Source organism: Monodelphis domestica, chromosome 1 (assembly GCF_027887165.1).
Source record: "Monodelphis domestica isolate mMonDom1 chromosome 1, mMonDom1.pri, whole genome shotgun sequence".
Taxonomy (NCBI): Eukaryota; Metazoa; Chordata; class Mammalia; order Didelphimorphia; family Didelphidae; genus Monodelphis; species Monodelphis domestica.
The window spans coordinates 588,703,860-588,718,831 of NC_077227.1; the positions used below are offsets into that span (position 1 = coordinate 588,703,860).

Below are 14,972 nucleotides of genomic sequence, written 5' to 3' on the forward strand. Positions count from 1 at the left end.
CATCAATTCTAACTATTATTCAGTGCAACATGTAATGATGCAAGCCACTCTGTTAGATTCTAGATGTACAAAAATAAAGATGAAATATAGCATCTATCCTTAACTGGAACATACATTATATATAAACATATATAATAAGCAAAAACAAGATAATTTGAGGGGAAAGAAAATATTAACAACTTGGAAGATCAAGGAAGGCTTCCTATAAGAGGCAACACCTAAGCTGAACTTGGAAGTGAGCTCTAGATTCTGTGAGATGAGGGTATATAGGAAGGTATGTAGGGAACAGCCTAGGCAAAGGCTGAAAAATGGGAGATTGAATATTCATTTCAGAGAGCAGCAAATAGGCTAGTTTAGCTGGAATGTAGCTTACATAAAGAACTATAAAAAATAAGTCTGGAAAAGTAGGCTGGAGCCAGTTTGTGAAAGGTTTTAAATACAGAAAGGTGGTCCTAGAAGCAATAGGGAGCCACTGAAGAATGTAGGGCAGCTAGGTGGCACTGATCTCCATTGATAGAGTGCCAGATCTGGAGTCAGGAAGACTCATTTTCATGAGTTCAAATCAGATATTTACTAGCTGTGTGATCCTTGGCAAATCTCTTAATTCTGTCTCAGTTTTCTCATCTATAAAATAAGCTGGGGGAGGAAATGGAAAATCACTCTAGCATCTTTGCCAAGAAAATTCTAAATGGGGTCACAAAGAGTTAGACATAACTGAAATTACTGAACAACTACAAAGAGTTAATTTTAGGGTTTGTAGCTTTTGGTTCCCCAAATTAAACAGTACTGTTTCAGCTGTGACAATTTTACTGTAGCCTTAACTAAAAGGAACAAAATTTGCCCTCATTTCTGATTCAGGGGTATGGAGAGATTGTCCATGTTGAGATGAGTACCATATTTAGTGTACTTTTCTCAGAAATCTGTGAATACTCATTTTTGTGTCAAAAAAGCCTTTCCCATTTATTCCATGCAAGTTACTGTGCTTCCCCCCTTTCAGGTTATAAAAAAGGAAACTGGATTTTGGAGAGACTTTGGATTTGGAATGACTTGTCAGTACCGGTCAGACTTCATCAATATAGGTAAGAAAAATGATCTCAGTGAATTCTGCTTCTTCACTGCCCCCCAGAGGTCATTATTGTCCTCTGTGGAGGTGAATGGAAGGGATATGGCCAAAAATTCCACGGAGATTGAAAGTCACTATTTGTCCCCATGTTGATTGGTATTTTCCTGAAAATGGGGGCTTGGAACAAACAAACAAAAAACAAAACAAAACAAAAATGGGGTAGGTAAAGGAAGCCTTGTGGAAAACAAAAACAATCTTAGACTTCCAGGTTATTTATGTTGTCCCTTTGGAATCTCAGACCATAACTGTGTCTTTCACTTACAAAAATGATGCTACTATTGCTACCTGAGCCAACTGGTTCCAGTTGCACATTGGATTTGCTCTGATTTCTCATTATCTTTCCCCAACAACTGCCCCCCTCCCCTCCCACCCTTAAACTCAGCTTCTTTGCAGATCAAACTTATGTCCTTAAGCATGTAGAGCTTAAAAACCATGGAACACATGAGAGGAAATGGATTTTAGACATCAGACAGTACCACCCATTCGTTTTCAGGAAGAAAACAGAGTCCCAGGAAAGGGGAAATTAATTTCTCAAATTTAGAGAGCAAGTTACTGGCAGAACTTGGATGGTAGCCCAATTTAATATTCTTTCCATTGCATTGACCTATCATTTTCCAACTTAGAAGTGAATAGAATAAAAAAGATGATGGTAATTTATGAAGCTATCAACCCAAATTATTATAACATATGGAGAAAGGAACCATCTATGTAAAATTATTTGATGGCATTGCAAATTCCAGTTAGCCTGTTTATTCAGCTCAGATTTACATTTCAAGACAGTATGAAATTATACTTTCTCAGTATTTTTTAAAGGCAAGAATATACCTAGAGTTGATAAAAACAGTGGACATGACAAGGAGGAGGAGAGGTTTCCATTAAGTGTGAGGGCCATTATGACTTGTGAATATTGCAGAAAACAAATACCAATCTTAATTATTCTCCATCTTGCAATTCTGTAACTAAGTTTTCTTTCCAACCTCCTTTAATTAAAAAATGCTATGTCATATTTTTATAATATATATTGTTTTCTTTGTCTTCTCAGTGCATGAGAGAAGAGTAGGGAGGAATTTAGAACTGAAAATAAAACAAAATTGAATCTTTAAAAAATCATAAAATGCCACTTCAACCTGCAACCTTCTTCTAGGGAAACAGTGGCAAAAAAGTACATAGGGGAAAATCCCCTACAATTGGTTTATAACCTATAGCAGTGGATTTAGAGTCAGGAGATCTTAATTCATATTTAATTCCAGTACTTCCTAGCCATGAGTCTTTGGGCAAGGCATTGTGCTAATGATCTTGTTTTCCTATCTCATGGTTATTGTTAGGAAAGTGCCTTTTTAAGTGATAAATAATGATAGTAATAACTTTCATATGTATAGATAGTCCTTTAAGTTTTATAAAAACAAGCACAACTTTCTACAAGCCCAAACCATTATCTTTATCCCAAAGAGGAAGAAGACAATGGAAAAAAACAGAAAATGCCAGCCAGAATAGTAAATGCCCAACAGGCACTTTTAGTGCCTTGGCACAGCCTAGCAATTGGGCTTTAGTAATAACAGTTTGAGCTAACACAGAGACCATCATAATGAAAGGGCTGCTATTTATTTAAGAAGTAGATAAGACCCATCAAACATGAAGATATCAAACAAAAGTCTGTGGTCACATGATTATGTTAAGAGACTTACTGGCATCCTGAAGTCAAAGTTGAATGGAAAGAATGTGTTAAAACAATTAACACTTATATAATATCAGTTTTAATGCATACTTTTGGAATTATAAAATAAAAATATTTTAGGAAGATTTGCAAAGTTTTCTATGGAGGGAAAAGTGACTGGGACAAAAGCCAGTGCATCTAACGTCAGTAACAGTTTGAGAAAGAAACCTAAAAAAAATCTGAATAATAATGAATCCATTGCCTTAAGGCAGTTATAGAAAAGCCAAAGAAGATTAAGATGATTGAAGAACATTCTCAGAGTACATCATATCAGCCAAAAAATTCTTCTGCAACAAGTGATATCCCTTTACGTAGTGAAGTCTAACAAATAGTATCTGCTGTTGGATTTGTTGAATTAGTTTGGAAGTAGCAATGATGGAGCCATAGGAATGGAGTCCAAAGGTGCTTCATTAGTGACATGCATATTTGTGAACTTAGTATAGTGCCTGATACATACTAGGCACTTAATAAGTGCTTACTTTTCTCCTTCCTCTCTCCTTCTCCCCCTCCCTCCCTCCCTCCCTCCCTTCCTCCCTCCCTCCCTCCCTCCCTCCCTCCCTCCCTCCCTCCCTTCCTCCCTTCCTTCCTTCCTTCCTTCCTTCCTTCCTTCCTTCCTTCCTTCCTTCCTTCCTTCCTTCCTTCCTTCCTTCCTTCCTTCCTTCCTTCCTTCCTTCCTTCCTTCTTTCCTTCCTTCCTTCCTTCCTTCCTTCCTTCCTTCCTTCCTTCCTTCCTTCCTTCCTTCCTTCCTTCCTTCCTTCCTTCCTTCCTTCCTTCCTTCCTTCCTTCCTTCCTTCCTTCTTTCCTTCCTTCCAAGTAAAAGCTTCTAATGCTTTTAACATGAGAATTTTGTTCTGAAGGATTCAAGATGGAAAGGTGTTACAAATTTTTTTCAACAGAAGCCTGAAACTGTGTCTCTATCAACCATGAGAGATAGCATCATAAAGTGGATAGAAAACTGATTCTGAAGTCAGAGGACCTGGGTTCAAATCTAATCTCTGACTTTTATCACCCATGTAACCTTAGGCAAGTCACTTAATCTCTCTGGGCCCCAGTTTCATTAAAATTAGGGAGAAAGGTTCATTTCAATGACCTCTGAAGTTCCTTTCAACTCTTGATATGAATCTCTATAGTTCTCCATTTCCTCATCTATAAAATGAAGGAAGTTAGACTAGATGGCCTGCAAGGTCCATTCTAAATCTAAATGTTTACCTTCAGCTCCTCAAAGGAGCCAAATGAATGACTCTCATGCTGACTTTTTCTTTAAAACCTTAACTTTGATTTGCCTGATAAGGTAGAAAGTAAGTGGTGGGCATCAGAATTCTGGAAGGTGCAAATGAGGACAGAGATTCTAAAACAGATGGAAATGGCTATGACAACTTCTTAGAAACGTCTCTTTTCTATGATGACAAACTCGTATCCATGCCTAGTGGGAATATACGGATGTTCAGAAAACAGGATATCATGGCGGTCTTTCTCTTATTTGGCAGGTGGATTTGACCTGGACATCAAAGGCTGGGGAGGGGAAGATGTGCACCTGTACCGCAAATACCTGCATAGCAACCTCATTGTGGTTCGGACTCCTGTGCGGGGGCTTTTCCACCTCTGGCACGAGAAGCAGTGTGTGGATGAGCTGACCCCTGAACAGTATAAGATGTGCATGCAATCCAAGGCCATGAATGAGGCATCCCATGGGCAGCTGGGGATGCTCGTCTTCAGGCACGAGATCGAAGCCCACCTGCGCAAACAGAAGACGAGTAGCCAGAAGACATGACGTCCTCCAGGAGGCTGTTCTCTTCTCTTAGAGATTTATGGGAAACAATCACTGTTGCCCAGGAGGAGGCTATGGTGAAAGATGGGGAAAAAGCATCCAGTTAATTGGGGGTTAGAGGAGAATGACTGTAACCTCTCTCTGCCTGCACGAAGTTTAAGAAGCCTCCATTAGTTGCTATGGTTCACTTGACAGTGTCTGACAAAGGCAGAGATGATTGTGAGGTTCAAAGCAGATGAAGGCAGAAGAGTGTTCTGATTACTGACTGTGTGTCCTTTTCAGGGAGATGAGAGCTGTTGTTTTCTAAATTCAAGGCTAATAATGTCTTTGACTTAGACTGAGAGGCATTCGCTTTTATTTCTACGGGGAGGAACATCTCAATTCAGACTCTTAAGACTTAAAAAGCTGTGAGATCAAAAGGCTGGCAGGGTGGGGGGGGTATGAAATTTGGAACTTCGCTGCATTCACTAATCAAAACCAAAATGAACCAAAAATTAAAAGCCATACACATATATTTTATCACTTTCTTCTAAGATTAACCAGAATTAATCTGTCCATCTGTTGGGTAGTAATTCTTAACTGATTCCATTTGTTTATTTTATTTAAAAGTGAGCTTTTATTTTTTTTTTTGCTTGTGCTTTATATTCTGCTTATTTAAATGTCATTTTGCAAGCCTTACTGAGAGAGAGCACAACTTCCTGTATATTTTAATGGGTTTTTTTTTCAGAAGGCATTTTTAGATACATTATGTGAATATTCAGAAGTTCATAACATACAACTCAAGAACTACATGAAAGCAGATGCCAAAGGATGGATGCATCCTGTCAGGCAGGCACTGGGCTCTAAACAGTTTAGTAATGTGAAATGCACAGCTTGGGGCTATTGATAAGCAAGAGACATATTGATATGACTATCTGGAGAGAACTCCTGAGAGGGAAAAATTGAACACTACAAAGGAAGGAAAATTTTTTTTTCACCTTGATACAAAGGCAAGGTGGGGAAGGCTATTGATGGAGGCTGGGGATTTCTTGGTACATTCTGAACTCTTCATACACATTTTTCCTCAGGAAAACTGGGGACCACTTCAAATAAACCAAAGCAAGCTGTGTGAACCAAACAATCTCTTTTCAAAAGCAGGGTGCTCTTCCTGGCTTCTGGCCTTCTTGAGTTAAAGTGCAGAAAAATATATTTTTGTGAATAATCAATGAGATTCTCTCAAGGAATGGAACCAATTCTTGTGCATCTCCTCATCCTTGTCACTCTGGACACAGGTAAATGAGCCCTCTTTTTTCATCAACAGTTTGTATACTTTGGGCACCGGGACACTTCTGAAAATTGTCTTATTACTGTTTCAAATTGTTGTTTTAATATGGCCAGTTTTATGTGGTTTCTGCATCTCATTTTAAGTTGGTTGAGTCATTAGCCAACAACAGATGTGTGGGCCAAGTTACTGATTTACTTCCCTGCCTTCTGTTTGCCCACTATGAACTCACGGCTGACAGGCTTCATGTTCATTCAAGCTGGTGTTGTGTAAAACATGAATTGTAATGGTCTGTACCAGTAGTTTGTAACAATTTAAATAAAAACACAATACATGAATGTTAATGGCATTGGACAGCTAATAAAGGAAGACTTGCATTGATGCTGTGCACTCAGAATGTATGATTTGGGCCTCCTTTTTGCTGGAGGAAAGTAAGATTTAAATTGTTGTTTGGAAGAAACTTGATGAATGCTTAATTTTAAACTTCATAATGACCTTAACAGTATTCTTTACAATCATCTTTAATATTGACATCCCCATTGGTGAGCTCTATTTGTATGCTTCGGTTTCTTTCTTCCTTTTATTTTTAAATGTTTACCTTCTTAAAATCAATACCAAGAATCAATTTCAAGGCAGAAGAGCCATTAAGGGTTAAGCAATTGGGGATAAGTGACTTCCCTAGGGTCACACAGCTAGGAAGTGTTGTAGAGTAAGGAAGCGAGATCTGTGTTTGAGAAATCAAGTTGATTGACAGATTCAGCCTGAGGAGCAGTGGAGGAAGAGCAACGAGAATGCTGACTGTCCTGAGGAGTGAATAGAACTCTAAAAGCCAACTGACAGGATTACTTCCAACCTGGGAAGGAGGAAAGTGGATCTTCTGGAAGCAGAGAAAGAGCACATCCATTTGGGACCTGTCTTCCTTCTGGGACCCCAAAATACCTCCACTAAGACTCTTCAACAGCTACCCGAAATTTCTCAAGAAGGATTTAGATTGTTTCATGGATTCTTTCAATCTCTACTTTTCCCTCTTGTTCTAGAATATCAGGACAGTTTTCTTGAATAATTTCCTGTAGTATGATGTCCAGGCTTTCCCTTTTGTCATGGTTTTCTAATAGACTGATGATTCTTAAGTTGTCTCTCCTGGAACAATTTTCTAAATCTTCTGTTTTGTGAATGAGATGCTTCATATTTTCCTCAATTTTTTCATTTTGTTAATTTTGTTTTATAGTATCCTGCTGCCTTGTGAAGTCACTTGATTCTAGTGGTTCTTAAAGACTGGATTTCATACCTGGCTTTTTGGTCATCCTTCTTCTGGTCTGATTTTCTTTGGAGGTCATCTTTCATCCTCTTTACCTCATCTTTCATCTCCTTTGCCTCATCTTTCATCTCCTTTGCCTCATTTTCAAGCTGGTTGATTTTGGCTTTCAAGACACTATTTTCTCATTTTAGTTCAAGTGCCTCTGTTTCCAGATGACTTATCTTAGTTTTAAAGTTCTTTTCCCAATTGTCTTCAGCCTCTCTTAATTGTGTTTTGAATTGTATTTTGAGTTCTTCCAAAGCGTGTGTGCAATTCACTGGGTTTTCTGTTTTATTGATTGATGTTCCCTCATCCTTCTCTGTTCCATTTACTCTTTGTTCATTGCCTCTATAGAAGCTGTTGATTGTAACTTCTTTTTTCTTTTTCTGTTTTTGCTCATATTTACCCCTTATTTCCTCCCTGCAGTTGTCTCTGCTCTTGCTCCTCTCATTATTTTTTTTTTGGGTTTTGGGCTTTTCTGTCAGTCTTCCCTTTTGGAGTTTTGTCAGCAAGTCTCTCAGTGCAGCCTGTGGGGGAGGGGTATTGGAGCTTTTGCTTCCCTGCCCTCTGGAGGTTTTGATTGGATTACAGTCCAGCAGTCTGTGGGGGAGGGATGTTGGAGCTTGAGCTTCCCTAGCCTCTGAAGACTGTTGATGGGATTAAGTCCAGCTGGGTTGGGCTGGATGTGCTCTGAGGCCAAAACCTCTTGGAAGGGGGGAGCAATATGGAGGGTCTCCACTGCAGCAACTAGGCTGCCTGCTCTGTACTCCTTCTCTAACTCCTTCCCCACCACCTGTTTTTGACGCTCTAAGCCTGGCATAGCTTTGCCTACAAGGTACTCCCTCCAGACCAGCACCTTTGCTTGCCCAGATGTTCCAGCTACTGCTGGAGGCTTAACACTCTAGGTAGGGGAAGGGTCCTGGGACATTCCCTCTGCCTTCCCCTTAAACCCGAGTTCTTGAATTCCAGCTTTTGGGGGGGCGTACCTTTTAAATTGAGTCCAGGAGGTGACTTCCTTGGCTCTATCTTGTTGTTAGGTTTGATTTTTCAGTCCCCTAGGACCATTTAGTTTGTAATTGCTAAGGAAGGGTTTTCAGAGGTCTGAATTTTTTCTGCCTCTATGCTACCATCTTGACTTCCAGATTTGAAACCACCTCCCGTCTCTAGCCTGGATCTATTTATTGAGCCACCCAGCTGCCCCTTAGGCTTGGATTTCCCACAGCATGAATGCATTTGTGGTGATCTCAAATTTTCTCATCTAGTTTCTCTTATCCTTCAGAGAACCCATTTCCAGGACAGCTAACCCAGGTGATGGTTTCATTTTCTTCATTCAGGAAATTGAGCCAAACTTCTGGCTCACATGAGGATGGAACCCTTGGCTTTGGCCTCAGTGTGCTATCTCTGACAGACCACACTAATTAGTCACTCATTTAACCGTGATCTACAAGATGTTCAAAATGTGTTCTACTGCCTCAGTGTGGTGCACCAGAAAGTTAGAAAAAGAAATGGGAAAAGTGGTAATCCTAAAAATCACATGGAGAAATGCATTGATTTTTTAAAATATTCATAGATTGCATCACAGTGTAAGCAAAGCCACCACTCAAGAAGGCCCTCCAGTTCATGGAGGCCCATGAGAGGAGAACATCCTCCAGGGCGCATAGCAAAGGTATTTCTAGATCTGGTGAGCCTGGGGTGAATGAGAGCAGGACTTTTACAAAATGTGAGTGAAGGAGTAGAATTTAATGTAGGTTTGTTATTTGTTATCCTAGATAAATGGTCTAATCACATCCTGGGTACCATGGTCACTCTGGGGCCCTATATTTTAAGAAAGACATTGATAAGATGAAGCACATATAAAGGAGACATGGGAAGGCAATGTTTTCTGAATTCATGACATTTGAGGACCAGTTGAAGGAACTGAGGATATGTTTCCTTGAGAAGAGAAGCCTCAGGAGCAACATGAGAGAGCAGGCCTGGTGTGTTTGGCAGGTGTTGTGAATTTACTTTCTTTTAGGCTTGGTATCAGAAAAAAACTTCCTAATGGTAAGTGCTGCCCCAAAGGTGAAATGAGGTGCCTTGGGAAATTGTGTCTCCCCTGAGTGAAAGTCTTCTGGAAGAGGCTTACTGACTCCTTGTTGGGCATGTTATAAAAAGGATTCATTCTTATTTAATTATGAAATGGAGTAGATGGCCTCTGAGGATGCTTTCATTTTTAAAATTAAATTATTACATTTATAAATAAATTTTAAAAATTAAAATATAATTTCTTTAATATTATATTTAAAATGTATTTTATTTATATTATTTTATATTTTTATTAATTAATAATAAAAATGGTGTTTTATTATTAAATAATTTAATATTATATAGAATATATTAATATAAAAATAAAATGATGGAATACATTATTAAACTGACAGCTTTTACAATTCTGTAGTGGGGAACCCTGGCTTAGAGAATGAGGCTGATAGAAATCTGCAGAGCGAAAGGATATTACAGCTATCCTTTCATGCTAGTCAAGAGTGCTGAACAGGGTATTGTAAGAAGACAGTTGGTCTAAGAGGACCTCTAACATCCTTTCCAAGATTATAGAATTCTCTTCCTAGGAGATGATTGAGTCTCATCAGTGTTACACTAGCAGTGCAAACCCAAAGGACATTGCTCCTCCTCATTGCCTGGAAAGGAGGAGGCTGGCTACTTTCTCACACCTGTGGGTGAGTATAGTTGTTCAGGTTCAGTCATTTCAATTGTGTCTGACTCTTTGTGACCCCATTTAGGGTGTTCTGGGCAAAAATACTGGAGTGGTTGGCAATTTCCTTCTCTAACTTATTCTACAGATGAGGAAACTGAGGCAAACAAGATTCAATGACTTGCCCAGGATCACACAACTAGTAGGCCTCTGAGGTCCAATTTGAATTCAGGAAGATGAGTCTCCCTGGCTCAAGGTCAACTGCTTCAATTAGCTGCCATTCAGACCTAGTTGCCTCCCATACACTCCCAACTCCATATGGGCAGTGACTGGTCAAATTTTCTCCCTTCTACAACTAAGGAATATCAATTTCAGAGCACTCAGGAGAGAACCAAGGCCACTTGCTTATAACATTTAACAATATCTACACACAGTCCAGTTTAAGAAATAGTGACTGAGCTCATATACACATTATATATAATTCAGAGAAGATACTAAGAAAATAGAGATTTGCAGTAAGATATAAAAGATATAATTATTTTTGGCAATAAATATGCCAGTGGGGAAAAACTGCTATTTTTGTGTGAACATAATAAAAAATCTAGGAAAAACTCTCTTATCCTCCTTGTTGGCTTCTTCTCCAATCACTTCTCATTCCTTTGCAATTTCACTTCTGACTTCATCCATCAACTGAAACTGTTTTCTCCAAAGGTTCCAGGCATCTGTTATGACTTTTCCTCCAACCTTGGGCTGCTTCTTGTTCACGTTCTTAGTTCACTTAATGAATCAGATCTTATTATACTAGTTTCCACTCTCCAATCTCTTGCTTCCTTGGCTTCTAGCCCCTCGAGGCTCGCCAAAACCCAGTCTTGGATTACTCTGGTCATCTTCCTCCACCACTTTTACTCACATGCTGTTGAACAAAGCTGGGAAGGAAGTTATGCAGCCGTGATGACTGAACGCTCTACAAATCTGTTTTCTAATTTCAATTAGCCCTCACTTCAGTAAATTGATCCCTGTTTTATTCAAAGAAATTTTATTTTTCCAATTACTTGTAATAATTTTCAACATACATTTTGGGGCATTATAAGATCCAAATTGTTTCCCTCCCACCCTTCACTTCCCCCTTTTGGAGATGGTAAGCAATTTGATCTGGGTTACACATGTATTATCAAAAGCAATCCTATTCCTCCCTAATTTAATCTTTATGCTATTTAACACAGAATATCCAAACCTTTGCTTCTGGCCTCATCTTCCACAGGACCCTCTAGATGGACATCTGAGGATCTTGCTTTATCCATTAGAATATGAGGGCCTTGAAGGCAGGGACTCTTTGTTCTTTACTGATTCTTTGTATATACTGGATTTAGCACATAAGCACTTAATATTTATAATATATAATACCTATAATTTTCTAATATTTAATCACATATAAAATTTAATTATTTATTTAAATTATATATAATATTTTAATATAATAATATTTTTATTGATACTTCACCAAAACAATCAAAGTAATTTGCTTTAAGCTCCCTCTTTTCCCTTTCTCAATTTACTCACCTCAACAATATCTCTCACCGCAAGGCTAACCCCTCTCTGGATTCCCCTGACCATTTTCTCTACTTTTTTCTCCAGTCCATATTCCCCACTCTCATTCCCTCTCTCTAACCTTCAGCCTCTCCCTATTTACCATGCCTTCCTGCTGCCTGCAAACACATCTCTCTCTCATCCTTGGGGAAAAATCCCCTACAATTCCTGCAAGCTGTGGCCCTAAATCTTCTCTTCTTTTTCAGTCCAACTTTGAAAAAAGCTGTCTATACTTATTGCTTCCACTTCTCCACTCTATAATGTGTCTTCTTACCTCATTCATTTTCTAAATGAAACTGCCCTTTCCCAAGTTAACAATGATCTTTTGTTGACAGTCATAAAAGCCTCTTTTTAGTCCTTCTTGCCCTCTCCTCAGCCTCCTTTCCATCTACATGTTCTGTTTCTCTGGCCTCATTCTACCTTTCCGTCCTTCTAACACATCACTGCCTTCTATATTCTCTTTTGTCCAGCCAAACCTGCCTTCATCCTGTTCCTCCCACACAGCATTCCATCTCCCAACTCTCTTTTTGCCTTGGCTATCACCCATGCCTGAAATGTTTTCCTTCCTCCCAGCTTAGTCTTTGAATATCTGAGAGAAGGGATTCTTGCAGCTTTGTCCTTGGATCCCCAGCAGCAGGAACAGCGGCTCCCTGAATTGGGGGCCCCAAAGTTCTGATTCTCTGGAGACCGTGTTCCATGACTCACTGTCATAGCATCATGGGAGGCTTCTTGATGCCAAAGAGGGTTCTGTGTGCCTGGGGGCAGGTTTGTATTATTTTAAGTACTCAAGGATAGAAAAAAGCTGATTCAGCTTCTTTTTTCCTCCTATTCAACCCCAGGCCCAGCTCACTATGAATGCCCTTTTATGTTTTAGCCAGATTGGAGCCACTCTCTCTTGATTGCATAATTTTAAACAAGCCACCATTATACCGGAGGTGGAGTTTCCCAATATTTCTATTTGATTATATTTCTTTCCCCCCACAACCCCCTTCAAGACTTAGGGGCTGCCACTGAAGTCCTTCCTGAATTCTCAGCTAGCAATAATTATCCCCTCTACCAAGGGCTATAGATGTAAAGTGACTTCCGGAGGGTCCCATTGGTGTCAGAATTTGAACTTTCATCTTCTAATTATAATGGCCTCAGGCACTGGGCTTGGAATCTGGGATACTCATCTTTCTGAGTTTAAATCTGATCTCAGAAACTTTCTAGCTAGATGACCCTGAGGAAGTTGCTTAATCCTGTTTGCCTCAGTTTCTTCATCTATAAAATGAATTGAAGAAGGAAATGGCAAACCATACCAGTATCTTTGCCAAGAAAACCCCAAATGAAGTCATAAAGAGTCAGACATGACTGAAACAACTGAATAAACTTCTCATTATATATAAATCTGGCACTCTCCTATACACACTGTATTTTAGCTATAACTATTTGTGTTTACATGCCTGTCTATAAACACAAGCTCATTTCTACTAGGCTAAATTATTTTAACTATGAAAAGAAAGCGATACTGAAAAAAAAAAGTCAAAATTGACTATTATCTAATGAAATAGCAAGTCACTTAATTTACCTGGATAGGTTGTCCCCTAGAGTGATCTTTGGATCACAAACTCTAGGGTACAGCCTGGGCCATCTTTTCACTATTCCTTATTACCTAAGGGTTGCCCAGTTAGCATGTCCTAACTGGAACTCCTTTATTATCAACCAACAGTACCTCCTCTACCTCTTTCTTTGTGGGAGTAATATGATCCTGGCCATATCCCCTACCTGAAGGGATAGAGGGGAATACCAAGACCATCCTAGACCCTGCTCCTCAATGTGGCCAAAACTCTGGTGCCCATTTCTGTCTGAAGACGACACATCCTGGTGGTGTCTATTCTTATCTCTGGTCATGAGTGTGTGCCAAATAAACTTGCCTACTTGACCCAATTTCTGCTCTCATGGTTCTTACTGCTACTAAGTACCAAATGGTGATTCCCCTGGACCATCCAATCCCACTCAACACCTCCCCTCCCAAAGCAGCTCCAGTAATGGGGCTTTGGTCATCCCCTCTTCAGCAGCTGGTATAATGAATGAACATTGAACAATGAGATAGTAAGCAATGGCAACACCTACAGCAGCCCCCAAAATGACATACTTTGGGAGTGCAGTCAAACTGGGATCTCATGCTTGCTTTCACATGGATGAAAACAGAAAATGTACTTCATAGGAGTCAAGATTGTATATAGATTTCCATCTCTGGTTCCGCTATGCCTTGAATTTTCTCCCTCTCCAGCTGTACTTCTGTGGGATCTTTCAAGTCTCAGATAAAGTCTCACCAACTGAAAAAAGACTTTCCCCCATCTTCCTTAGTCTCACTGCCTTCCCTCTAAAGACTGCCCTGTTTATATATAGTTGATTGGATCTGGTCTTCCCCATTAGACTGGTAGTTCTTTGAGAGCAAGGCTTCCCCATCTTAGCACATATTAGATGAACAAATGTTTGTTGACTTTGCTTGGATAGTACCTTCAAAGTCATCAATCCTCTACATTTTACAGAGGGGGAAATGGTTTCAAAGAAGTTAAATGACTTACTCAGAGTTAAACAGCTAGAAATGTCTGAGACATGATTTGAACCTCTTCTGTCTGTAAACCTCAAATTTCCTTAGACTTATAAATGTTGGAAATTTCACCATTGGGATATTTCATACTTGGAAAATTTCTTACTGATAGTCTATTGGAATGGGAATCCCATTGGCATGGGAGGTTCCTTCTCTTCCCTTCTTAAGATTACTTTAGGACAGAAACCTTTTGCTGAACAATGGAAAGGACTTTGACCTATGCTTAAGCATAGAACAGGAATTTCTTTGAGTCTTGATTGATTTTAGAATTGATACAATGGAGATACTTGGAATAAATCTCCACCCTATTCAGTCCTAACAGGATTGAGTAAGGGCTGCAGCCTAGATCAAAGATTTAATCATTTGAAAATATGACCTTCATCAGACATGTGCAAAAGCCAGAAACCTCTGGGTGGTCCTGGGTTAAGCTAGAGCCTCCATTGGCACAGGGAAATTGATGAACAGTGATTGGTAGATGGGAGAACTGAGAGGAGGAACTTGGATGGTTTCCTGAAAGAGAGGAGGGTCTGGAGACTGGAGGGTGGTTGAGGAGTTTGGTCGGGGTGATTGCAGTGGACTCGGAGAAGCTTGCGCTGAAGGAAGCTGAAGGTGGGGGCCTCTGAGACTGTTTCTCCATTTTGGTCACGTGAGTGATAAGGACTGATCTCTTTTCTTTGCCCCAGCTATCTAAGAGCTTGGGCCTTTTGGCCCAGCCTAAACAGAAGGGGTATTTAAGCCCTATTCCCTTCTCTCCCTTTTTCTTTCTCTCTATCTCTAATTCCTTTCTTGCTCCTATTGTAATTTAACTCCAAAAAAGGCTGACGGCTGACTTGAGTTTTTCATTTAGGAATTACATAGCTGAATTCCTTGGCGACCTTAAATTAATATATATCAGTCTTTTACAGTGATTCCCTTGTGTCAAAGTCCTTTCCATTGT

General features: G+C 39.6%; 1 protein-coding gene across 7 annotated transcripts in view; it reads left to right on the forward strand.

Moving 5' to 3' along the window:
* Positions 1 to 6,260, forward strand: part of CSGALNACT1 (chondroitin sulfate N-acetylgalactosaminyltransferase 1) — a 455,619-nt gene extending 449,359 nt beyond the window's left edge. For all 7 annotated transcript variants that reach the window (XM_007476430.2, XM_056813639.1, XM_007476427.2 and 4 more), the window contains 2 exons: positions 998 to 1,079; positions 4,325 to 6,260. In XM_007476430.2, coding sequence (XP_007476492.1) covers positions 998 to 1,079; positions 4,325 to 4,608 — 366 coding nt within the window. In that variant the 3' untranslated portion in view covers positions 4,609 to 6,260. The remainder of the gene's footprint in view (positions 1 to 997; positions 1,080 to 4,324) is intronic.
* Positions 6,261 to 14,972: the final 8,712 nt, after the last annotated feature.